Here is a 27,798-nt window from a genome sequence, read left to right on the forward strand (position 1 = left end):
CAGGGACTTGTTATAGTGAATAGTAACAAACGCAAGCTGCTGCCATCTGTAAGCCATTTTCCCGAAAACCTCTTTGCATGGAGAGGAAAAGAGTGAGAAGGTCAATAAAGGAGCAAACTGTTTGTCCTCCTGCTAGTCTTATTATATAGTGGTTTAGTGAAGAAACTGCTTGAGAAGTTGAGTAATGTCTCCATGGAGCTGTTTTTCTGGAATTGTAATTGAATGTGACTCAATGAAAACTTTTTTAGCATAGGAGGTGACACAGTGGCAGTATCAGTATTACCAGGCAAAATAGGGAAGGCAGAGGAAAGGCTGTTTTTATTGCCAAGAGCTTGTTCCCTAAATTCAGTTTTACTTTTATTTTAAGGAATGTAACTTTTTATGTTGTTTTAGTAAAACATTAGGGCTCAGATTCAACTTTTCACATACATTAGTTGTAATAGGCAATTTAGCATCTAGTAGAATAATCAGTGCTTAAATAACTCATTAAAGTTTAAAATACAGATGAAATTGTTAAAAAAGTTTTTATTGTTGAAAGTGATTTGTTAAGAATTCTTGATAAGTCAGACTAGTTTAAAAAGCACATTTTCATAGACATGTGAATCATCACTGCTCATTGATAGCTCCCTGAACAAAAATACCTTAGTATGATGGTAGTTTATGTGTTTGTTTCGCTCTTTAGATCTAACCTGGGTAAAATTGTGACATTTTTGAAGTTTGCCTTCTGCTTTTCAAGCTGCTTTTTCCTCTGCTGTTTCTCTCAGAGTAGATTCACCTTCTTCACCATTTCAGAGATTCTCTTAACCTATGTGTTGCTACTTCTACAAAAGGGCAGGTTGGGTAAAATAGGTATTTTACCATTCACTGATGAATTTTTTTTTAATTCTAATATAAAATGCCCAAGTGTGATGTCAGCCAGGCTTCTGATTTTAAGCTTTTTATCTGTAATTACAGAATGAAGAACTTTTTCACTTACTGCAGGATTTTCAGCTTCAGCAAGCAGGTGAGGAGAGATTTTTCTTATGGTGTTAGTGTTCTTAAATCATGCCTGCTTTGGTAAAGCCTGGTGTGAAGGAAATCTAATTTAGTCTCCTACCCACCACCCAAACCAATCTCTCTTGGTGCAGTGGGTACTAGAAGGTAAGTAGCAGGCTTCCCCTTCCTTCTTAGAAGAACATACTTGATCCATACCCAGGAAAAGCCTGGGCCTCTTCATTTCTGACTTTTACTGTATCTGAAGGTTTTTCCTTCTGCTGATTTTGGAACAAAAGTTATCTGTTTTTCATCCCCATTCCTATCCTACAATTAATCTTGCCCTTTCAGTTCCTTTTCCCACTCCTATCTCCCTAAATGAAAACTCCCAAAGAGAAATTTTATACTGACTGAAACAATATTTGGTGGTCTTTAATTCGTATCGCCCCACACCTCCCAAGCTATTTTTACTTTTTGTTAGAAGATTCTAATGAAGTGAGCTTGAGCTGGGGAGAATGGAGACCGAGGCTGCAGTGAGCTCTGATTGCAGCATTCCAGTCTGGACAACATAGTGAGACCCTGTCTCAGACAAACACACATAAAAAACAGTGCCCCAGTTACCTACTTTCTCTAAAGTTAAAGCAAGTTAATGCAACTAGGGAAAAATAAAGGTAAATGCCTGTATTAGCAGTACTAATACTACTAGTACTGCTAATACTACTAGTACTGCTAGTACAGGATAGTGTTAACAGTATTAATAATACTTCAGTGTAGTACTACTAATACAATCATTTGTATTTATTTTTTACTCATGAGACTGGTAAACACAAAAGCAAATTTATGAGAAGAGCAACAGCTTATGCTCAGTTTTGCCCAGAATGTAATTTAAAAACTTAGTCTACAGAGTGGATTCTTGAAACTATTGGTGGTACATGCACGTATGTTATGCTTTGACACTTCGTCCACCCACGTTTTTACAGTCTTCCTGGAAAACTCAGCAATTGATTCAGAATCCCTGCTTACATTATACATTCTTTGTTAGCTTCTGAAATCAAGTACTGATTTTCTTTCACACTTTATTTCTTTGCTCACCAGTCCTGCTTTTAATTGAAAGTGATTTAGTTTAGGGGCTTTAGTTCAGTCATTCTATTTTTTTTTTTTTTTAGATGGGGTCTTGCTGTGTCGCCCAGGCTGTAGTGCAGTGAGGCAATCTCGGCTCACTGCAAGCTCCTCCTCCCAGGTTCACGCCATTCTCCTGCCTCAGCCTCCTGAGTAGCTGGGACTACAGGCACCCCTACCACGCCTGGCTAATTTTTGTATTTTTAGTAGAGACAGAGTTTCACCGTGTTAGCCAGGATGGTCTCGATCTCCTGACCTCGTGATCCACCCACCTCGACCTTCCAAAGTGCTGGGATTACAGGCGTGAGCCACCATGCCCAGCCTAGTTCAGTCATTCTATTTTAGATCAAATCTCTATTTTTGGTTTTCTGCTTAAAGAACCCCCCCAGCCAACATGTAGACATATAACTTCAGCTAGTGTAATACTAGCTGAAGGGCTCTCATATTTGAAGTTTTTTTTTAACTTGTTTAGACTTTAGAAAAGTAGATAACGGGGCATTTTTTGTTGTTCTTGTGCTTGTTTTGTTTTTTGTCTGAGACAGAGTCTCACTGTTGCCCAGGCTGGAGTGCAGTGTAGTCAGAGCTCACTGCAACCTTGGTCTCCATCTCCCTGGCTTAAGCAATCCTCCCACTTCAGCCTCCCAATAAGCTGGGACTACAGATGAGTGCTCCCACACCCGGCTGGTTTTCTGTTTTTTTTTTTTTTTTTTGTTGTTGTTGTTTTTGAGACAGAGTCTTGCTCTGTCACCCAGACTGGAGTGCAGTGGGGCAGTCTCAGCTCACTGCAACCTCTGCCTCCTGGGTTCAAGTCTCAGCCTACTGAGTAGCTGGAATTACAGGTACCTGCCATCACATCTGGCTAATTTTTGTATTTTCAGTAGAGATGGGGTTTCACCGTGTTGGCCAGGTTGGTCTTGAACTCCTGACCTCAGGTGATCCACCCGCCTTGGCCTCCCAAAGTGCTGGGATTGCAGGCATGAGCCACCACTGTTTGTCTTTTGACTAGAGACTAGGTCTGGCTATGTTGCCCAGGCTGCTCTGGATTTCCTTAGCTCAAGCAATCCTACCCAACTCACCTCCCAAGTGTTATGATTACAGGCAAGAGCAGGCCCTGGGGTATTGTTAAACCGTTTCATTACTTTTAATGATGGGGACCCAGAAACATTGTTTCATTCTGGAGTTTGTAAAACTAGAAGCAAAACTTACCTTTTACTTTCCCTTCCTTTCCTCTCTCCTTCACTCCCCTGTAAAGTTAGCATTTTGGAGGTGCTGCTTTGCCAGGCAATTTCTCTTTTAAGCGTGACAGCAACTGTGTAAGTTGACATTTTTATCTCCATTTTACAGATGGTCAAACTGAAGCCAGAAAAGAAACTAAAGCTTGGAAAGTGAATAAGAGACTGTGTCATAATTTCTCTTTTAACATCTGTAGAAGATTAATTTTTTAATCTGTTGATAATCAACTGAATATCTGTGTGATATTTAAAAAATTGAATTCCTAATTGGCAAGGAGAGCGTGATTTTTACGGAGAATTATTTAACTGCCTACACTTGACCAGTTTTCAGAGTAGAATGATATCAGAAGTCAAAAAGTTTTATAAATATGTTTTTAGCTGTAGCTCTGCTTTCTAAATTCATTGTTGGCTGTAATTAATAAGTTTAAAATTTCATATATTCATCTAATAAGCATTTTCTCTTGGCACTGTGGGAAAAAAAATTTGGTGTGTTTGAAAACTTAGCTTGTAAAGTGTTGATTGTATTCTTTCAGGCATAGCAGTATCAAAAATATTTAATGACGTTGTATAGTTTTGAAGCTTTGGAATTGTTTTGTTATTCCAATTTTTGGGATGTTTAGGCCCAACATTACTTTTGTTTGTTTGTTTTGTTTTTGAGACAGGGCCTTGCTCTTGCTCCCAGACTGGAATGCAGTGGCACGATGATCTCTGCTCACTGCAGCTTCCGCCTCCTGGGTTCAAGCTTCAAGCGATTCTCATGCCTCAGCCTCTGGAGTAGCTGGGATTACAGGCAGGCGCCACTATGCCTGGCTAGTTTTTGTATTTTTGGTAGAGACAGAGTTTCACCATGTTGGCCAGGCCAGTCTCAAACTCCTGACCTCAGGTGATCTGCCCACCTTGGCCTCCCAAAGTGCTGGGGTTACAGGCATGAACCACGGTGCCTGGCCCAGCATTACTTTTATTACCACATAGATGAGATTTGATTTCTAGCGGTGGTGGTGTTTATCTAATACTAAAATATGAATCTCATTTCAGAGGCTGTGTCTGCAGTGTAGCTCTAATAACTATAAATGTAAAGTAGGATTTTTCTTGTTTTTAAGCCAGTGAGTGACTGGGATTTGACTCATGGGTGATTGACCTGTGCTATAGCCTGCTAACGTGACTGATAGAAACTACTGTTTTGCTGAAACATTAGGAAGCCACTCTCAAGTCATAGACTTAGCAGCATTATTGTTTTTGGCCATGTTTCAAAAACGTTTTGTTGTACCACATTTAATTCTGTTTGAAATTTTTCCTGAAAGAATTCATTTATTTGCCATTGGGGTAGCAGCTCTTTAACTTTTTTATTTTTTTGAGATGAAGTCTCGCCTTGTTGCCCAGGCTGGAGTGCAGTGGTGCAATCTCTGCTCACTGCAACCTCTGCCTCTTGGGTTCAAGCGATTCTCGTGCCTTAACGTCCTAAGTAGTTGTGATTACAGGCACACACCACCATGCCCAGCTTATTTTTGTATTTTTAGTGAAGACAGGGTTTTGCCGTGTTTGCCAGACTGATCTTGAACTTCTGACCTCAAATGATCCTCCCACCTCAACCTCCCGAAGTGCTGGGATTACAGGCATGAGCCGCTGTACCCAGCCTTTAACTTTATAATTCTGTGTTCAGTCTCTATAAAAGCAAAGGTGCAGCCAAGGAGCCCACTTTAAATTAGCTTAAAAAGTTAAGAGTAGAAACAAAGTTTATTTGACAATCTAACAATTATGGACCATAGAGAAGTTGACCTTGGGAGGAAATACAAGTTCCCTGCCCCCCACAAATGTATAAAGGCAAAAGAAATGTAATGGTAATAATTTTGATGTGTTTTTTACATTCTCAGTATTTAATAGTTTGCTGTTGCTGTGGTAACCAGCACACCTAACACACTTGTAACTTGTCCTTTGTTTCCTGTCTTAGAGAATGGTTCCACCCTTCACCTAGATCCTAATGTGAAACTTGGGAGCCATCCTAGTCTGCCCTCTGCTCCCAATTGATCACTAAGTCCTATCAGTTTTATTTATTTAAGTTCTCCCAGGTCTGCCCTTTTTCAGTATGCCTCCTGCCTTAAGTGTCACTACCCCACCCACTTACACACACACACACACACACCATTCCTCTTATCAGTTACCATTTTTGGGGTGCTTACCCCATGTGCCCTCATCATTTCTTGCCGGGTTAACAGTCAGTCTACCTGGTTGCATGTATTCAATCTCAGTGCTTTATCAGTCCACCAAAATTCAGCCCTCAGATTATGTCCGTTCTTCCGAAAATGCAAATTTGATCATGGCATTTTACTGCCTAAAATCCCTCAGTGGTTTTCCACTGTGTTCAAGGTGAAATCCAAACTCATTGGCATGGTTTAACAGTGTTTTTCAATCTGAGGATCTACCTGTGGGTCATGAAATCGGTTTAGTAGGCTATGACCAGTATTATACATTTTTATTTAAGTAAAATAAATAGGTTGCAGTGGTACCCAACTGTAGTGCCAGCGGCCCAGGAGACTGAGGCAGGAGGATTGCTTGAGCCCAGTGTGCTATGATCGCACCTGGGAATAGCCACTGCACTCCAGCGTGGGCAACATAGTCAGACCCAGTCTAAAAAAAAAAAAAAAGAAAAAATAGAATAGCAGTATCAGCGTGTGTCATATGTAGTAAGGGTAAATATCACTTCATTAAACTTTTTTAGTTATTCATATATATCTGTGTGTACTAGTAATGTTATAAAATTTATTAGAGTTGGTTGTGGTCAAAAGGATGAACATCTTACCCCATTCTTTATGCAGTGATTCTTGTTATTTCAGTTTACTCAGATTTCCTTTGCCTGCTTTTATGCCTTTGCTTTTTCTGTTCTCTTGGTCTGCAGAGTCTCCATTCTTCATCTAGCTAACTTACAGGGTTTGTTGTCTTCAGGAATCTTTTCCTGATGGCTATGTACTGTAAGAAATAAATTTTGTAATATGACCTATGAACCAATATCCTTACCATATGAGGTAACAGTCTTGTCCCCTTGCCCTCTTTCTTAACTTATCTTACTGGTCTAGTCTGTTTGCTAGTCTGCCTCCATTGAAGATAGAGTCTCTCTTTTTCATCTATACCCTGTGTTAAAGCATAGTATGTATAGTAGTTAAATGTTGATTGAGTTAATAAAGTAGTGCATCAGTATATGTTATATACAGGACTTTACAGTATATATTTTTAAGCCTGAATTGTAGAAACTGACTTATGTTTGACTCTCTTAATGGTTTCATTACAGGAGGATTAACTGTCTTAAAACATTTTAAATTAAAACTTCCATTTTAGGCTGTTTATCTTTGTTTATGAATTGTGATTATATACTTCTAGCAGAATCTATTGTTATTTTGTGATTTGTGGCCAAGGAAGTGTGTAGTGGAGCCCAAATACTGAACATACAATGCTTATTTGATTTTATGGAGTGATTTTGAAAGAGAGACTCTCATGTATAATGGTAACCAAATGCAAATTCTGAAGGGATGGGTGGGATATGAAAGCACAGAATCAAATGGAGTTGAATTTTTTTGTTGTTATTTCTAAATTTAAGACATTTGTAATTGGCATTTTCACAGTTAGAATATTTAGTTGCTTATCGTTTTTATCTTTGTGAGAAATCATTGTTTCTTAAACCATTAATAGGTCCTCATGGAAAACTGTTATTGAAGAGAGATCTATTTGGTGGCATATAATTGAAAAAAATGAATCAAAAGAAAATCTCTAAATGCTGGTGCCAGAAAAATCACAGCACACCTCAGTGAATTTGCAAGTGGTAAGTTTGCTTTTTGATTTTACATGATGATATATTTTTGAATTATGTGCCATGGTATCCTTGGAGTCTTATGCTTAGATGCACTTAATTGTCAGTTAGCAAATGTGGTTACTTTATGTTTATTTAAAAGTTTTTATACTAAGTTTTAACCAAATCTGTTTTCTTAAATAAGACTTTTTCCGTAGAGAAAAATAATCTGTAAATAATAAGTTTGGGAAACATCTTACCGTAAGTGTTACATGGCTTTACAGCAAATCCTTCCGTACTTCATTTTTAAAAGTAATAATTTTAAAAGCATTTACTATAAGGATAATATATAGTGACAAAGAGGCCTAAGTTAAACATTTTGTTTGTAAGTTTAGTGTCTCTTAGGTTATCTTTATTTGAAAAGAATTTAGAAGTACATAGTTGTTGATAAACTTAGAACACATAAATATTTGAAAGCCTTCCTTCTCACTGCTCCTTTCTCAGCCCATTGAGAACAGTTTGATTGGTCTGTTTTCTTGCAGTCTTTTTTTCCTGCACTTGTGCAGAAATTACTTATGCACATACACACATATTTTTTCTAACAAAAATGTTATATAAACTATTGTATAATTTGCTTCCCCCAACACTTAATTTTGAAAAATTTCCAACAGAAGCATTGAATTTTATTGTGTAACATCTGAATACTTATCATTTAGATTCCTAAAAAACATTGTAACAAATTTCAGCACATGTTCATGTATCTTTCTATCCACTTTGTTATTAATTTGGGGGATTCATTTCAAAGTAAATTGCAGACATCAATATGCTTTCCCTCTACATAATTCAGTATACATATTGTTAATTAGGGCTCAGTATTGGTTTACAGTTTCTTAAAGGTAAATTTACATACCTGACGTGCAACAATCTTAAGTGTACATTTGCTGAGTTTTGACAAACTCATACATCTTTGTAACTCAGACTCCATTATCAATAGAAACATACTTATTATCACCACAAAGAGTTCCCTCATGCCTGTTTCTGGTCTGTCTCTATCCCTGTCTCTTTCCAGAAAGCCAGTTAAGGTCTGTTCCCTCTCCACTCCTAATGGATTTTGCCTATGTCACTTGCTTTATTCACTCAGCAGTATGTTGTGGGTAGTTATATGCAGATCTAAATTTGCCTTCTTTTCTGCTTTAAAAAAAAATTGCAATAGCTTGGAAATAGTTTACACTATGGGTGTATTAGAATTTATTTGATCATTCCCTTTTCTATACATGGACATTTAGATTGTGCCATGCTTTGATGATTACGGAAAGTGCTCTATCCTTGTATATCCTCGTATGTGTATATACAGTCTCAGGAGTACTTCTGTAGGTAACAGTAAAAATAAAACTGCTGGGTAAAAGGGTTTTACTTTTTGATACATGCTGCCAAATTGCCCTCCCAAGATGATTGTATCAGTTTACATGCCCACCAGTAATGTATGAGAGTGTCCTTTTTTTCTGTGCCCTCTTAACATTGGATATCATCTTTCTAAAAGTTTTTCAGTACAATATATGAAAAATGTACCTTGTTATTTATTTCACATTTTCCTAATCGGTAATGATTAGCCATTGGATTTCTTTCCCTTTGTGAATTGCTTCTTTATATATTTACATTGTATGCCTCTTGTCAGTCATGTGTTGTATTTTTTCCAGGAATGCTTTATCTTTTAGCTTTGCTTTTCGTGTGTTTTGGGCTTCAGATGTGTTAATTTTTATCTGGTCAGACATGGCTGATGGGTCTTCATTGTGAAGGCCTTCCTTCTTCCAAGAATATAAAACCACTTGCTATTCTAATACTTTTCCATTTAATGAAATTTAGAAGAAAAAGATAAATCATTGTGAACTGAAGTGCCAGGAAAAATTTCAAATGGAGAATGAGATTCAAATTGCCCTTGAAGTCTGAGTTGAATTTAGATGGAGTAAGCAGAATGGTAGGGTCGTTTCAGACAGGAGGAATGAGTGATGGAATATCGTCGAACAGTGGTAACAAGACCACTTAGGCTGAGGTGAAGAGTCATATAAAACTGTAAGCATAGACATACGTGTTTGGATATATTTGTTGGTAATTATTTTGGCTAATCTTTATGATTTTCTAAAATCTGCATCTTGATGTTACAGTTTTCTGTCCAATAATAGTTTTCTGTCATTTTCATGGTGACTTGAGTATTCTTCTTGAGGAGAATATGTGGTGAAATAAAGTTGCCTGAAAAGGCAAAAAATGGTAGTATTCCACTGGAATAAGTTGAACATTATAAATATTTACTCAGTCTGGTTTATTAGAGTGAAATTATAATTGTTTTTAAAGTTTGTGCTGTAGTAATTTACATCATTTAGTCCCTGTAGTCGACTATAGTTACCAGATAGCAATCTTAAAAAAAAGTAGAAGTACCAGTATATCCACTAGTTACTTAATTAGAGTTTTGAGTTATGAGCTCACCATTTAATATACAAATTAGTATGTTGGAATCTCCCGCTAATGAAAGTATTTTATGAATGCTGTCCTTAAGACCGAGTAACAGCATTGTGTTCAGTTTGGTCATTGCTCAGGATGTGTAATAGTTTCTCTTCAGCCATAAGCCACGCCTGGTAGATATTAATTGAGTGGAGAGATGATCTTGCACCTCTTCCAGTTACGCATTTGTGGTTTGTCATCTGATTTGGAGCACTTGGAAGATCACTGTTTTGTGTTCTGCAACCCAGTTGAGAGGATTATGTGGAGCTAAGTTTTACCAGTCAGGTATTTTTAAAAATATATTAAACATCTTACTTGTTTGTTGTTGTATTTTTCTATCCTGTGCTCACTTTTCCTTAGGGATGCTTGCTCTTTTAGAGATTGTCATCTATGTGTGTTTACGTCCAGGAAAAATGGATATATTTTAAACTATACTTTTCACTTTGTAATTTTTTTTTGTTGTGAGAGATCTCTTCTAGTGATAAAGAAAAATTTGTTGTTCTCTAGTAGAGGAAAATAAAAATGGAGTTCAAAAATGAATATTTGATAATTTTACCACTTGTTTTGCTAGGTCATGTACTTTTCTGTTTCTAAAGTTAATAAATTTAGAAATAAGTAATGAAGTTACTCTCATATGTACTTAATGAAATTCATGTTCTGTTTTTAGTCTTGAATAGAACTGAAACATTAAAGAAAGAAAGATACATACAATTAATAATACTGAACATGTTGAAAGAGCACTTGTCATTTCTTTTAGCACTTGATAGTTGGCAAGACTAAAAAATTAACATTGTCTTGAATGTTTCTCTTTTTGACTGTGTAGATACCTTACCATTTGTATTTGAGATTCCTTTATTAAAATGATTCTTAGCAAATTAAATAGCATGCTTTATCCTGACTTTCTTCATTTTAATGATACCAATCTGTCTTTTGATTTTTAAATTAAAAGATAAATAAATGAAACTTTTATTAGTTTAGTGGCCTAGGCATTATTTCTATTTTAGAATTCATACACAAGTTAGAATATATCTGATTTAAACCATTGAGTGGTATTGCATTTGGGTTCTTTTTTTTTTTTTTCCTGCTGGCCCAATATTTGCAGGATCTGGGGATGAGAAAACGGGGGTATTCCTTTAAAATTAAGTATTCCTTAGTGTCTTTTTCTTTGTTTCAGTAGCTTTATAGCTTGAAGAACATTGGCAAGGCCTCTAAGGGATGGTACCCTGAGGCTTTTCGATTGATTATGAGTTGTTCTTAGAATGAAGTAGACTGGGATATAGGCTGAAAATCTGGGAGTCCACCCTTGACACTTTCCTCTGTAACCCCTAATATCTGATTAACCAGAAAGTCAGACTGGTTTGATTCTAACAATTGCTCCTTTCTGCAAACCTAATTTTGGCTTTTGCCTTCTCTTAGCCTAATGGATCTCTGTCTTTAGTTTTATCATTTACACCAGAGCTTCAGTAATTTATTCACAGTACACATTTCATCATGTTAATCCTCTGCTTCAATAGCTTTCTATTGCCAAAGAATTCAGTCTTAGCATTCTAACATGGCATCTTTATGTCCTTCATGATATAGGCCTGTATTTCTTAGCACTCACTCTCCACAGAAAGCTTTATGATTTGTGATGGCAGGTTGTAATACCTCCCACAGTTTCTACTCTTGCCCTTGCTATTCCTTCTGTTTGCGGTATTGTTGTCACTTTTCATTGCTTGGATAACTTTTACTAACCTTCTAAGACTGAATTCAGGTTTCATCTCTTATAGGAAGTCTTAGTTTATCTAGTCCCATCTTCTGTGCCCCTATTAACATTTTGTCCGCAAATCTGGAACTTACCATATTAAGCCTTTTTTCTGATTCTTTTTCCCATTAGACTGTTTTAAGCAAAGACCATGTCTTCTTCATCATTGTGTCTGCAGTGTTTAGCAAGTAATGGGTGTGTAGTGGAGGCTCAGCGAATATTTGTTGAACTAAGTAAGTTCAACTCATTGTGGTAACATTGAAGTGTTTGTGAAGCTCATGGGTTAGTGGTTCGTAGACACCAGTCACCTGTTATCAGACTCTTGCAGAGCATTTTACAACATTTTATCGCTTTTTGAGCTTTATGAAGAATTATGATTCAGTAGATGTAGAATGGGGTCTGGGGATATGTATGTTTAAAAAGCTCCCCAGGTGTTTTTGGTTTTCTTACAGGCTAGAGAACCATTGTCCTAGTTTATTATTATACCATTACATTTTATGTAAAAGGTGCCCTCTAGGCTTTATGCAACAATTTATTATTTCAGCCTTGGAAGTTATATCTACCAAAGTATGGTTGTATTTTAAGTCACTTTTTTGGTACTATATATATATATAGAAGTATCTTAATTCCTTAAGTGTCTCATTGAGAGATCTGTTAGCATATTGTTAACACTCAACTAAGAAAAGCCTCATTTAAACAGGAGTCTTGAATTGATCATGATGAGATTTGCTGGGCTTCATTCTCTGAATTTTAATATTTTTGACAACTTGTAATTTTCACTTTTTGTCATTTTTTCAAAATCCTTAAAAAGTGTTTTATTATAGTTTAAAATTAAACTAAAGTGCACAGTTCTGAAGTATACAGCTCAGTGAATGTTTACATATGTATATAACCATAAAGTACCACCCAGGTCAAGATATGGAACATTTTCAAACCCCTCAAAGGTTCTCTCATGTTCCTTTTCAGTTAACATACACCCCTGTCACCACAAGATAGCCACCATTTTGACTTGTGTGACCATCAGTCTTCTGATTAAAGCTACTAAAAATTTTTGTATGTAATCTTTTGGTGGACATGTGGATTCATTTCTTTTGGGTTTACACAGGAAGTTCAACTCATTGTGGCAAGGACTGGGTTAAGGACAAACTTGTGTTTTAAATTTAGTAGATGATTCCAGTTTATACCCATGATAGCAATTCATAATGAAACATTGAAATTATTTGAAGCTTATGGTAAAATTTGAATATCCTGAAACTTCTGTTTGTTTTCCCAAGTATTTATTGTAAAAAAATATGTACAAAGAAGTATCAATAAATATATCAACTATAGAAAGAAAATATCAAATATGCAAAGAAAACTCAATGTCATTTTATAGAAGTTTTGCCAGAAATACAGTTTTTAGTCAAATTTTTCTATGTAAGTAATTATTTTCTTTGTTCCTTCTCCTTAGGATCATCCCTCCTTGTGGGTTAGCAGGCAGTTATAAGACTGCAAAATGGGTCTCCGGATTCACTTTGTTGTTGACCCACATGGTTGGTGCTGCATGGGTTTGATTGTCTTTGTTTGGTTATACAATTTTGTTTTAATTCCCAAAATTGTCCTCTTTCCTCACTATGAAGAAGGACATATTCCAGGCATATTAATAATAAGTAAGTTTCTTGATCTTTATTTTCTTGTATAATTATTTTTCTCACTGTAAACGTTTTTGGAGTGTAGTGTCACTATGATAACTTTCCTTTTAATATATTTAGTATTTTAGCAGTGCTGTCAATATTCAGTTATTTACTAATTTATGAACTTACAGAAATAATGGCCTTTATAGATTTGCAGTTAAATACAAGTGATATCTCCATTTTTAACTGCCAAGTACGTAAAGACCGTTTTGTTAAAAATAGAAAACTGACACAGTAGTGATAACTTGCATGTCTCTCTGTATTTTCAATATTGCTGTTTTGTACCTAATTACAAATGTAGTCGTTTTAAGAATAGAGATAGTATATGTTACTGAGAAGTAAGAATTTCATAAGAAAAGTATTGGTTGTGAGGTTGATTATGATAGCACTTAGAACTTCTGGATAGTTATTAGCCAATTAGTGATGGCTTGCTTATGATTAAAATAAATTGAAATTATATGTTTTACATGTACATGACATTTACAGTTTTCATGCCCATTACCTCATTCTGACCTCACACGAACCATGGGAAATGTTATATGCATGATAAAACTGTCCAGTACTATGCAGTCAGTCCTAGATCGAGCACTCAGAGACTGTTCCTTTTACATGTACAGTGTTTTTTTAATCCCCCAACGGAATTCCTCTATTCTTACTAATTTAAAAATGTAGAATTATGGTGGCCAAATCTATTTTCCCTTACTATTTTTGTTTTCTGGTTATTAATTTTAAAATTAAAACGTTTCTAAGTCTTAGTTCTCAAATTAATTGTTTTAAGATCCATCAAAAGGGACAGTTGAACTTCACTAATTCAGAGTAATATTGAAGATACCCAGTTAATAAAAAAGTTTAATTGTTGGTATTTTGATCCTTTCAAATATAGAACATGTAGTAATTAAAAGTGAGCCCATTCATTTATGCCATTATTAATAGGAAGTCCCTGTTAAGGGATCTGATTTATAAGAAGTTTGAGTTATTATAATGTAAAATAATAATTAAAATTAGTACTATTTAAGATAGTCCTCCTGACAGTATTCTTTGGTGAGTTAAATTATTTATTTTTTAATCTTTTGAAAATTTTTCTCCTGATGGTGTTTATTAAAATACACATTTTAAACTTTAATTATGATTGTTGATAAAATGTTTTGAAGGATAAGTAACTAATTTCTTTAATTTATTTATTTTAAAGTATTCTATGGCATTGCCATATTCTGTCTGGTTGCCTTAGTGAGGGCCTCAATAACTGATCCAGGAAGACTCCCTGAGAACCCCAAGATCCCGCATGGAGGTATGGTACTCTGGATTCATCAGTTTTGCTGATGCCAGAATTACTGTCTTTATTTACATATTTTATTGCCTTTAATATGTATTGGTTATGTATGTCATCTAACACCGCTTTGAAGTCTTTGCTTGTATGTGTCTTTTCCAAACTTCCCTACTTAAAATTGCAACCCTGCTCCCCCTGCACCCCTGCAATTTCACCACACCCCATCTCTTGGCTTCCTTTTCAGTTTACTTGTTTGTTTGTCTTCCTCCTCCCATTCTAGATCTCCATAAGCTCTGTGAGAGTATAGATTTTTTGTTTTTGTTTTCTTCATTTACTCACTGCTGTATCCCTCATATCCAGAAGAGTCTCTGTCATTTAAGATGCTCAGTACATAGTTGTTGAATGATACATGATTATCTGAGAAGTTATATTTTAATTTTATAAAGGGGTTTTCTTGATGGTGCCACTTATGTTATAAAGACAATATTGCTTAGAATAAATACTTGTAGTATTAAGAATACTATTGTCTATTTTTCCAAGTTCTAACAATTCAGTGAAAAATGGCAAGCATTTATTCTAGTTTCAGTCGAAGGTGATTTTTGATTACTCTATTGCATAATGACCATTCAAATCTCAAAAATGAATTAAAAATGTATTGCTTGTTGTATTATATACCGGGTATATATTGTACAGCCTTATTTATTTTCATTCCTGAGGCTCACTCTTTGATTGTTTGCTATATAAGCTATGAAAACTCTCTGAACTTTCTTCTAGTAAGAAACCCCGTCTCTACTAAAAAATACAAAAAACTAGCCGAGCGAGGTGGCGGGCGCCTGTAGTCCCAGCTACTCGGGAGGCTGAGGCAGGAGAATGGCGGAAACCCGGGAGGCGGAGCTTGCAGTGAGCTGAGATCCAGCCACTGCACTCCAGCCCGGGCGGCAGAGCGAGACTCCGTCTCAAAAAAAAAAAAAAGAAATTTATATGCCTGTGTAGTACATTGCAGAACCAAAATACTTTTATGGTAATTTAGTGGTTTCCAACTTACTGCACATTAGAATCCACCTGGGGAACTTCAAAAAATCTCAATGTCCAGGTCACACCCCATTTCGTTAAATCAGAATGTCTGAGGCATAGGAACCCGGTATCAGTATTTTTGAAAGATCCTAGGTGCTTCCAGTGTGTAGCACAGTTTGGGAACTAATGCAGTAATTTCTTAGGAAATTAGATTAAGTGACAAGTTACTTAGAAAGTCTCCCTTAAATTCTGATTATTGTTTTTCGACACCCATCATTTAGAGGCTTAGTTGGCCTTGAAAATTCAGAGATTCAATGGGAATATTACACTGATGTTTATATAACTGTAGAAGTTTTTGAATACTACATTAAATATTAAGTTTTTATTAATGTATAGAGGCAGTAGGACTGTCATGAGAAGTTTGTGTATGTATATGTGTTTTGCAGTGGGACAGGAGCAGGGAGGGTGGCAACTCTGCAATCTGTATAAAATCACTTTTCTTCCCACCTGGCTTAGCTAAAAACTCTCTAAAATATTGTAGACATGTGTTATCTACTTCAACTTGAAAATCCAGTGGCCCATGAAAATCAAAGAAACAGGTATTTTCTAACTTGAAGACCTGTTTCTGATGAACTCTTTAGTTTGCGGTGGTGAAAGACTCAAATGCCTAGATGTTCCAGACACTGCAAATCAATGAGAGGGGCCATATAGCAAGTATTTCATATTAAAAATTTCATACCGTATCTGAAAGTAGTTGTCTCTACTCAGCTACAGTAAAATCGTCATGCAATTAGACTGTTAGATCTTAAAATTCTTAGAATACAGGGAATCCCAATTTTTATGAGAAATTTTGTGATTAAAAAAAGACACTGGAAACTAATTTAAAATGTTAAGAATGTTGTATATGCCCCAAAATTTACATCGTTAGGCCTAATTGACTAATTGAGTCTACATGTAACAACTCTTATCTTTAATGTCTAGACTGTAGTGATGTAGGGCACCCTGGCATCTTGCTGACTGTTTGGATGTCTGCTTTACATCTTATCTCAGTTGACATGTGGCCTATTTTTCTTTCCTGAATTCAAAAAACTTCCCATTCACTCCATTGACAAAAATACACTTACTTGTCATATATTAATGTTTCTCCAAAGTCTTTTTCTAAAAATGTCGCATATCGTATGATCCTCATGGTAATTGTATGAGGTAGGTAGGCTGGGTGGTCAGGAGCATAGATTGTCCTTCCTGGATTAAACAGCTGGTTGTTGGTGTGAGATCCAGCCCAGAGACCCAGAACCTTGTCTCTGTCATTTTATTACCATGGATCTATATACAGATTGATAATTTTAGCTTTTTATTCACCTTTGTTATGAATCTGGGGAAAACTTAAGTCATCATTTACTTTTTGGTGCTGGTTACCTGATTCGTTTGTAAATATTATTTTAATTTAGTAAAAAACATTACAAAATTTTAACAGTGAAAAATAATATTGAATGCCTAGAGAGTTGAAACTATAGAAGAGTGACATTTATTCAGGAATGTTTAAAGGTTGAGCAATTTCATATAACTGAATTCTTCAGAAAAGGGAACTTAAAGCCCTAATACTTTGGTGATTTTAACTATTTTTTTATTGAATTACTCTGAAATATTTTACATGCCTTTCTGCTTTTTTGAAACACAATGACTTTAGTATATATGTGACTTACTAAATATGAGGCAATTTGAATATAAGGAAATGTTCCATTTTCTCATGAAAAGATTCTCAGAATTTGACTTTATAAACTTTTGAACATGTAGATGAAACAGTCAAATGAAATTGTTACGTTTGTTTATATTACTTGAGTTGTTCACATGTGTATTTGAAATAAAATATAAAATGAACACCTTCAGTTAAAAATGTTTTTATCACTTTCATATTTTATGAAATTTTGTTCAAGTTCTTAACTATGTTTAAAAAATGTTTTACTGAATATAATTTACATGCTGTGTAATTTATCCAGTTAGAGTGTACAATTCTATGGGTTTTAGTATACCCACAGTTGCGTAACCATCACCGCAATCAACCTTAGAACATTTTAATCAAGTTTTTCACTTGCATGTTCGACATGTGGTTTTGTCATTACTAGAGCCATTTTTTTTTTTTTACATAGCATTACAGAGGAAATTCTTTCAAGTTAAAAAAAAATGTGTTGTGTTTTGATGCAGTCTCTGGAAAATTTACCCCAAGCTGTAAGGATGCCTGTATTCCGTGATCAGGGTCATGTATTCACTCACAGTTTTAGTGTTATCCTCCCTCTTATATTGCTTTTTAAAGGTGATCTGTGAGAGACTTATTGACATTTATTTCCTACATTGACAACTGATTCTTGTCAGGGAATCTCTGTTAGGACCCAAACTTTGTGTTGATTTAGCTTATTTCAAGTAATGTTTTTCTCCTCAAAGCATTACTTAGTGATTTTAAATATATTAATTGAGTGAGGGTCCCTTAAAAGGTGAGTCTTTTAAAAGACTCAAGTAGAGGGTGATTCCTTCCTTTCTGAGGGTTAAACAAACCAAGCATTGCATTATATTCATTCAAGCATTTACAACATTAATAAATCTCCAGGTTAAACAAAATGATGTATTTATTCACATTAAACAGCCTCAGTCATTTATGGAGTTTGCCTTTTTTTTGGTTTTGTTTTATATTTTGATTTTTCTCTCCCTTAAAAATGTATCTGTTAGCTTTTAATTTTTCTAAAGTTATCATAAATTTTCAGTTGAACTCTTTTTCTCATAGGCTTTTTAAAAATATTATTACATGGCTAGTACAAAAATCATCAGACGTCAGAATGTACCAGTCACCAAGATCCTATGTGGACATGAGTAAAGAAAGGAAAGGGAAATGACTAAGAAAGGCTTTAGAGATATGTAGGGTATGTTAAGATGGATGGATTTTTTTTCTTGCTACACAAGCCAGAAGCACCTTCTAGATGATCAATTAAATTTCTAGATTTTGTACAGTAGTGATTTCTCATTTCTTCCCTAAGTATATAGAGATGTATGTGCTCATATAGATATGTGAAACTGTGAGTTTTTACAGGTATTTCTCGTTTTAGATACTTACGTGGTGTCTTCATGTTATCAAAGGAATGACTCAAATTCTTTCTTTAAATCAATTTATGGTCCAGACCATAGATTAGCAAATAAATTATTTTTTACTATAAAGACCTGTAGTAAACATTTTCAGCTTTATGGGCCGTACAGTCTCTATCACAACTCCTCAGCTCTGCCATTGAAACACAAAAGCAGCCATAGACAATATGTAAATGATGGGTACATCAAACTTTATGGACACAGAAATTAGAATTTTATATGATTTTTACATGTCACAAATTGTTATTTTCAATAGTTTAAAATTGTAAAAATTACTCTTAGCTCATAAGTCATACAGAAACAGGTGGTAGACTGGATTTGCCTGCAGACTGTAGTTTGTATCTGTAGTCTAGATTAAGAATTGTAGGCTTTCTCTAACTGTAGCCAAGTGCTCTCCTCTTTTCTGAGAATACATTTTAGATATAAAATGAAGAATTATATGCTGATTTCTCAGAAATTACCAATAATGAATACACCATGTTTATGTTTTAAGGGGTTGATAAAAACAAAGTTTTTATATTGCCTTTTAATGAAAATTGGTTGATTGTGGAGAGAACCTCCTTCCTGTCTATATTCCTCGCAATGTGTGAATTCAAAGTTTTAACACTGGGATGTTTGGGAGCATTGATCTAAGCAGGGGAGTGGGATATGATATGCTTGTGACATTGTAATATGCTATATATTAAATGAGTTTTTAGTTCACTTAGAGGTAAATAATACTAGTTTAACTATGTCAAGCTTTAATATTGCTGTTTTTGCATGATTTATTTTCATTAAAATAACTGTAAGAAATGAAAAAGGATTTTCTTTTAAAATGAGATTTCAAATATGAGAGATAATTTCTCAACTTTCATGTCATTGGAACAATTAATTTGATGTAGGTTTTATTCATACTTTGTTTCTTCAGAGATATCTGTAGTGGGAATGTTTTCCCAATGCTTTACTATATAAAAGTCCAGCATGTTGATGTTGCTCCTGACCATTCAACTAAAATAATGGAATTCAAATAGAGAATCTTTTTCGAAAATTGAATACTGTCTACTATTATCTTTCACTTTTATTTTGAATCTTTCATGTTTTGATTTTAGACTTTTCATACGTCAGCAAGCATTTAGTGACTACCTACTATGTGCTAGGGTCCCACTCTTCATATAGTAATATTCAATCTGAATATAGGAATTAGGCTAATCTTACTGTGCCCATACTTTTAATGAGGTTATGGGATGGTATAAACACGAATGATGAAAATTAAAAGAATTTTGTAAAAGTAAAATTCCATTCCAACATATTTAGAAGATACATTTTTGTATAAAAAGGCAATTGTCTTTTCTAGGAAGATGACTCTTCCATAGTTTTCATGGATCTGATTAGGACAATTTTTAATGAAAACAAAAGCCTTTTCTCTTATGCAAACTTCGTGTTTTATGCACAGAACTTAATTGTGTGCTATTTCCCTACAGATTAGAGGAAATTGTTACTTGATGGTAGTTCAGTGTTTTGTGAAGAACTGTTTTATTTTCATTAAAAATAATAGTCATTTTATAACATTTTTAACTACTGAAACTATTCTGACACTTCCCAAACCCATATGACATCCTTCTCTAACCTGTCGTGTACACTCTTAAATGAATCTATTGATATTTTAAAAAATTAAATGATTTAGGGAAAGTGTGTGGAGGGGAATGCCATCTCTGTTTTTCAAATGAGTTTATAGGATTGATTTCAACTTACTAATCAACTGAAACCAGGGTCAGCATTATTTCTTCTTTAGAGCCTTCAAAAAATAAAATTTCTAGAAATCAATTTGTTTAAATAAAATTGTTGTAGTATAATAATTTGGTTAGGCTTTAGGGTTTTGTCATTGGATTTTACTTATATTCTCACAGTATACCCAGGGTCCAAATACGTTGTTTTCTGTCTCTTACTTTGACTGTAACAATAGTGTCTTATTTTTATAGTCTTTTAAATTAGAAACACACAAAATAAGACATATATAGAATAGAACCACAATATTTATGGCAAACACGTTTACACCAAAGGCTTAGAAGAAGAAAAATCTCTTAGAGTTATATGTTGAAGTCTTCCTATAAAATCTTCTAAACAACTGTTGCTAAATTTCAGCATTACCCACTTGCTTTCATTAAATGGATTTTAATTTCTTTCTCTAGAAAGGGAGTTCTGGGAATTATGTAACAAGTGTAATCTGATGAGACCAAAGCGTTCCCATCACTGTAGCCGCTGTGGCCACTGTGTGAGGAGAATGGATCATCACTGTCCATGGTAAGAGTGATTCACTTCTAGCAAAGAAAAGGGGGTGGGTAATAAAACGTAAATCTTACAACTTAGCAGCTTTAAACAAAAGTTATGTTAAAGTTGTATAGTTTTACAATATCTTAATAAGGATATTGTTATTTAGATTATATGACTGATCAACTCCCAATGTCATTTTTCCACAGAAATCCTATATTTGCTAACAAGGAGAGATTTGAGCAAAAAAACTAAGAATTAATATGCAACCTAATATACAAAAGGATAAAGGTGGTTGTATTAAATGAGGCAATGTATATAAAACATGTAATAAGATATCTGACATGTAGGATGTACTTAAATGGTAGCTATTTCCAATTGTAGTAAACCATATACATCCGAATGTTTGTATTCCCTTTTTATTTGTTTAATTAATAACATTTCAGACACCCTGATAACCTCTTCCTTACCCCTTAAAGCTTTTTAAGCATTATGTGTTGGATATAGCTACTACCATTATGTACGTGTTGGAAGTATGTGAGTGATAATTAGCTGATTCTGCAGAACTGTCAACAGTTTTGGTCAATAGGGGGCTCTCTTGTAATATTTAAAGAAAATGTTCAGTTGAGAAATAGACTGAAAACAAATGCTGTGTGAATTCTGTATTGTATCTCATTTTAAAGCTGTCACAAAAATCTGTGAACAAGATATTGTATTTAATTCTGTTTTCTTAGCATTGGCTCTCTGTATAAATATTTAAACTGGTATAGTGTAGAATTTGACAAATGTATCTGTATACATGTATGTAGTATTTATGTTTGTATACACAGACATGCATATATGCAAATGTACATAGTGAGCCTCTTAATTTGTAATTGCACTTATTTAAAATTGATTCAAGTAGAGTTTAGCTTTTTCTAATGTTAGTTTATAGAGTTTTCCTTATTTTTGATAACTTATTTTGATAGCACAGTTAATCAGCAAACTTTTAGTGGAAATTTGTTGTTTTGCATAGACTGATTATTTAAATAGAAGATAATTTCCTGAAACAGGAAAAAATAAGAGCATTTTCGATAAAAGCACTTTGTTACTACATAAAAATTTTAAAAATTTCTAAATCTGTCAACAAGATAGAATAGTATATGACATATAGTTGATATTCAAAACTGTGCCTTGAATTTAAACAGATTAATTCCCAAGTAATCTTCTAAAGCTCAGTGATCTGTTTGCTGTCACAATAGTAATAGATTTTTAGAAAGTTAGGTGAAATATGTATTCAGATAATTGCTAATAATACAGAAAACTCAGTTTTTAAGCACCTCTTATTGTAGTGTTTCTTATTAACTAAAATACAGATGTTCATGATACAAGTGGATATTGATGACTTTTTTCCAAACGAATGCAGTAGTTTAAGATTAAAAAAAAATCAACTAGGAAAGACTCACTTATTGGTGGCCAAATAAGGTGCTATTTAACCTTAATTCTAACCTTGGGGTGATTTCTCTTTCTAGGCCTCTTGCTTCCATAGTTTTAGTCAACTTTTCAGAAGTTGTTAGCAGTGAGGCGGAAGTACAAAGGATTGGAGGATCAGAAAGGACGGTAGACAAGGGACCTAAAGAGATTCAGGAATTTTTATGATTAAATTTCCTGATAGAGCGCTGCTGAAATGTTCAGAGAACAGGGAAATGTATAGAGTAAATTGGAAGCAAGGAAAATTTTTGATGTTTTCAGAAATTGCGCTACTTAGCTGCCTAGCACAGTTTTAGGTTTGGAGGTCAATTCTCACAATGCCTCAAGGTTTTCTATATTTCTGGCTTTGATCTTTTCGTTTGTTTGTTTTTGTTTGAGATGGAGCCTTACTCTGTTGCCCAGGCTGGAGTGTAGTGGCATGATCTCAACCTCCACCTCACTGCAACCTCCGCCTCCTGATCTCAAGTGATTCTCCTGCCTCAGCTTCCTGAGTAGCTGGGATTACAGGTGCATGCCATTATGCTTGGCTGATTTTCGGATTTTTAGCAACGATGGGGTTTCACCATGTTGGCCAGGCTGGTCTCAAACTCCTGACCTCAGGTGATCTGCCCCCCTCGGCCTCCCAAAAATCTGGAATTACAGGCATGAGTCACCGCGCCCAGCTTGATCATTCTTTCTAAGTAGTTCAAATGTTGCAAAAAGAACTCATATGGATTGAGTACCTTAGTGCTTCTTAAAGCTGTTCTGGTTAAGAATGCTGTGATCATAGACATTGTTTCTCAAACTTCCTGGGGACAGGAAGGATAGAACAAGGATAAGCCATCTTTCAATCAGCAGCTGTTGAAGAGCATTTTTGAGTGTGTATAAGCACACTTCTTTTATAATCCTGCTTGCAAATAACAAAGCACAGTAGATTTTCTTGTTTACAAAACATGTACTCTTAATTAAGTCTGAGAAATACCTAAGATTTTTCAGTTCAGTTCTATATTTGACTTTAAAAATGGTTTAATGACAAGTTAAAAAGAGCGATTTAAGTTGGGACCGAAACCTGTTACATCATTTCTTTTTCATTGACAGTATAATACTATTTTGAAATGAAGACATTTGTGCAAAGTCATTTGTAGTTTTGAACTAGGGTTTTTTGCTGGAATTTTAGGATACTTTGACAATTTGGATACAATAAATTTGGAACAATAAAATATTCAGCTTAAACTAGCCTTGAAAATTTTTGATTGTAACATTAATCCTCTTTCCTAGTTAGGGTTCACTGTTGTATTGGTGGAAGTATAGCTCTATGTATTTGTAAATAGTTTTGAATACATTTTTATTTTCAGCAACCAGGGATAGGTTTTTAAAATGAAAAAAAGTTGTGAATGCTTATCAGTCATGTCAGAGTGGTATGTTTCAGCTGTTTTACTTCAGGGCATTCAGATTGCTTTCCACAGCTAGAATGCTGTAAAGGAAGAGCAATATACAGGGAAGCAGGGTTCTTGCTCTCTTGGCCCCTATGTCTTCTAACTGTACATCCTCTGGCTTAACTCCTTTGTTCCCTGGTTCCATATCAGTGACACAGGAAGCTACCGTCTGCCCTTCCTGTCTTGCTGAGTTGTTATGAGTTGAAGGGGATCACATATGTGGACTTCCTTTGTGAAGCGCTTTACAAATGTAAGATGGTATATTTATACTTTTCCTTGTATAGTTTGTTTTTACCTTCAAGTGGCCGTAGCATATCTCCATGAAGTCAAGCATATGTGATATTATTTGTTTTTATTTTAGTCTTGTTGATCCTGAGGTGAACTTAAAATATTGTTTCTTTTTCATTTTTTTTCTTTAGGATTAACAATTGTGTTGGTGAAGATAATCATTGGCTCTTTCTGCAGTTGTGTTTCTACACTGAACTTCTTACTTGCTACGCACTGATGTTTTCTTTCTGCCACTATTACTATTTTCTTCCACTAAAAAAGCGTAATTTGGTAAGAAATGTTTATATCCACTAACATTAGAGCAGTTGTAGCATACAATTATTAACATGTGGTTCCTTTAAGTACAAAAGATTGGGAACAAAACAACGAAAGTAAACTCCCAAATTGGTGAATTTTGAACTATATTGGGATTGAGAAAGTGGGCCCTAGTCTGACATTTCCTTTTCATGAAATTCATTTATGGTTATTTATTAGTGTTGAGTGGCTTTCTTTAGAAAGCCTCACCTTGAATCTTTCAATATATGTGTCTTGGTTTAAAAATATCTATGATAATGAAAAAGATGAAATGTTCTTGTTTCTTTTCAGGAATAAAAATGTAGAATGTATTTTTTTTTTAGCATAATGTCATCAAGATTTTATTTTATTTTTTATTATTATACTTTAAGTTCTAGGGTACATGTGCACAACGTGCAGGTTTGTTACATATGTATACATGTGCCATGTTGGTGTACTGCACCCATTAACTCGTCATTTACATTAGGTATATCTCGTAGCGCTATCCCTCCTGCCTCTGCGCACCCCACAACAGGCCCCGCCCGGTGTATGATGTTCCCCTTCCTGTGTCCAAGTGTTCTCATTGTTCAACTCCCAGAATGTAGTTTTTAAAGGTTCTCAAACAGTTACGTTCTTGAGAAAAAGAATTTTTTTTCTCCCTAATTTTCATCAGCAATGATAACATGAATTTGCAGGATGCTTTAAAAAGTTATCCACTGAGAATATAATGCATGCTAGTACTATAGTTTTAGAAATGTTTCATCTTATTTATAGATAAATTTCTGATATAATTGGCATTAAAGTTAGATCATGTAAAAGAATGTATATATTCCCCAGAGTAATCTGTTTCAAATAGTTGAGCCTAATAAGAAAAGCATTAAAATGAAATTCCTCAGTAGGATTAAGGTAGTAATTTTTTTAAGTAACAGAGAAGTAGAATTTAGTGATGTTAATGAAAAACAAAGAACGGCGAAGAGGTAATGAATGCATTGTAGTATAGTGCAGTATTGGCAAACTCTGGGCCTTGGTTTAAGTTCAATCCTCTGCCTGTTTTTGGTAAGAAAAAGTTTTACTGGAAAACAGCTACTTTCTTTTGTTTATATATTGTCTATGGCTGCTTTTGTTTTGTAACAGCAGAATTGAATAGTTGTGGCAGAAACTGTATGGTCTGTAAAGCCTAAAATATTAACTGTCTGGCTCTTTACAGTAACTTGGCCAGCCTCTGATAGTGGAAAGATCTTGTCTTTATACATACCTAGGATTAAAGCCTGTTTTTTCTTATTACATGAGTGAGTTTTGACACATTGTTTAACCTCTCTGAGTGGTAATTTTCTTCTACACTCATTATAATGTGAATAATAATGAGATTAAATGAAATAATATATGTAAACTTAGCTGGTATGTGATAGACATTCAATTTATGTTACATTTGATTTTAGTGAAAACTCTCAGAGGGAGGAAACAGTTTTCTTTGGCCTATTAATTTTCGTGAAAATTTTAGAGACTGTTTTACAGTAAGAATTTATTACTGGAAGATTGATGACCAACTAAGGAAATTCCAGTAATCAAATGATGAAGGAGTAAGGTGTTTGAAATTACAAACTAATTTTCTTCTCCAAATGAAAGGTAGAAACTGGAGAAATTAATGGCAATTAGGCAGTCACCATTTTTTAAAATGGAGAAATGAATTATAGGTTATATCTGAATGTGCTGCATATATGTATATATTTACATGCATAATAAATATTGGAAAAAGGTCAGCAGCATAGTAAATGTTTGTTAAAAGATTAAATATGTCAGGAAGAAGAAAGTATATAAAAAGTGAGTGTGAAAAGTGGGTTTTGAAAAGTCAAACCAGGTTTTCCTTAGAGCAATCAATTGTAGATGCAAGCAGGTGTTTTTTTAAATAAAAATCATAATAATATGTTAGCATTTTACCAAATGAAAATCAAATCATTATGTTGGTTGTTAGAAAGCTACTTTAGGAATGAAGCACTACATTATAAATAATTCTAGGGATCTGACAGAGTTATTTATGTCTAGTAGTACTGAGCAGAAATCGTTCTCTTAGCCTAAGTCTTACAGTTTCCTTGTTGTATCAAGTGGGGTACTTGTATAATTACCACCATATTAGCAGTAATGAAATGAAAACTCAGAGAGATTATGTTATGAAATTTCCAGGATCATTTTGCTTCCTTTTGAGTAATCAAATAATTTTTAGTTTTGTTTATGATATATTATCTCAATGAACGAAGTAATTCATATATATTATCAAGTTAGGTATATGGAGAGAAGAGCTTTACCACAATATTTCCCGTTGTAAGAAAAGACAGACGAATTTAAATACATAAAATTGAATGTTTATTAGCACTGTTCTGACCTACTTAAGTTTAATAGAGTAAAGCTAAATTCTAGGACCAGAATTATAACTAAACTTGAAGAAAGTATTTTATAATCTATGTAGCTCTAAATATTCCAATGATCTGCAGCAAATGAATGTTCAGTAGTTACTCAATATACGTTGAAATGACTTCGAGTCATTTCATTGATTTAGAAGTTGAGAATTTGAAGCTATATTACAGATACATACAAATTTCATTACATCTTTTTGGTGGATTGACTCTTGTATCGTTATAAAACATGCTTCTTTATTCTTAATAATGATTCTTGCCTTCAAATTTTTTTTCTGTTACTAGTTTAACTATATCAGTTGTCTTTTAGTGTTTTCATGGTATAGCTTTTTCTGTCTTTAATACTTTCAACCTTTCTTGGTTACTATGTCTCATGTGTCTTATAGACAGCAGATGATAAAACATTGTCTTTTAATATGAAATATTTAGTAAATTTTTACTTAGTGTAACTGGTATTTTGTCATCTTCTTATTTATTTACTATTTGACTTTATCTGTTCTATGTTCCCATTTTTCTCCTTTTCTTGCCTGTTTTGGAATTTCTAATTAAAAAAAATTCCAATTTTCTATTTCTAGTGGCTTTTTCTTTTATTCTTTTTATAGTTTTCCCAAAAATGAAAACATTATTCTGATTTTTTTGAAGTATAAGTTAGTACTTTACCATTGTGCACCTAATGAAAGCAGTAGCCTTGGAACACCCTCTGTCATCATCATTTTTTGTGTTTTGGGGTGGAAAGTAGATACAGAAAAAAATCACATGGTAACAAGACTTTATCATTGTTGCATATACATTATGTGTTATATTCTTATATAAGTTATATGTTACCTATAGTCAGTATTTGTTTTGAGTTATCTATGTATTGGTGCTTTTTCTCCTTATGTCTGAGCCTCCTCTAGGCTTATTTTTTCTGCTTTTATTGCAAGTCTGTTGGAACAAATTCTCTCAGTGTTGGTTCTCTGAAGATGTTTTTATTTCTCCTTCATTTTTGAAGGATTTATTGTTTGGCACAGAATTGCAGGTTAGTGGTTACTTTTGTTTAGTTTTTAAAAGATGTTATTCCGTTGTTTATGGTTTCCATCATGTCTGTTGTATAGTCAGTTGTTGGTCTTACTGTTACTCCAATGAAATGTGTGTTTCTTTGGCTGCTTTTATGATTTCTTTTGGTCTTTGTATTTTAGCAGTTATTCTGTGATTCTATGATGTGCTTTGGTATTGTTTTCTTTGCATTTTTTCTGTTGGAGAGTTTATGTAACTTTGAATCTGTGGC

At 34.2% G+C, this 27,798-nt stretch overlaps 1 protein-coding gene across 1 annotated transcript in view; it reads left to right on the plus strand.

Moving 5' to 3' along the window:
* Nucleotides 1–954: 954 nt before the first annotated feature.
* ZDHHC21 (zinc finger, DHHC-type containing 21) overlaps nucleotides 955–27,798 on the plus strand; it is a 66,636-nt gene continuing 39,792 nt past the window's right edge. The window contains exons 1-7 of the mRNA XM_011930394.1: nucleotides 955–1,003; nucleotides 7,005–7,134; nucleotides 9,716–9,882; nucleotides 12,792–12,990; nucleotides 14,204–14,302; nucleotides 20,596–20,707; nucleotides 23,979–24,117. Of these exons, the coding sequence (XP_011785784.1) occupies nucleotides 12,837–12,990; nucleotides 14,204–14,302; nucleotides 20,596–20,707; nucleotides 23,979–24,117 (504 nt within the window). The 5' untranslated portion in view covers nucleotides 955–1,003; nucleotides 7,005–7,134; nucleotides 9,716–9,882; nucleotides 12,792–12,836. The remainder of the gene's footprint in view (nucleotides 1,004–7,004; nucleotides 7,135–9,715; nucleotides 9,883–12,791; nucleotides 12,991–14,203; nucleotides 14,303–20,595; nucleotides 20,708–23,978; nucleotides 24,118–27,798) is intronic.

Source organism: Colobus angolensis, unplaced genomic scaffold, assembly GCF_000951035.1.
Source record: "Colobus angolensis palliatus isolate OR3802 unplaced genomic scaffold, Cang.pa_1.0 Scaffold86, whole genome shotgun sequence".
NCBI lineage: Eukaryota > Metazoa > Chordata > Mammalia > Primates > Cercopithecidae > Colobus > Colobus angolensis.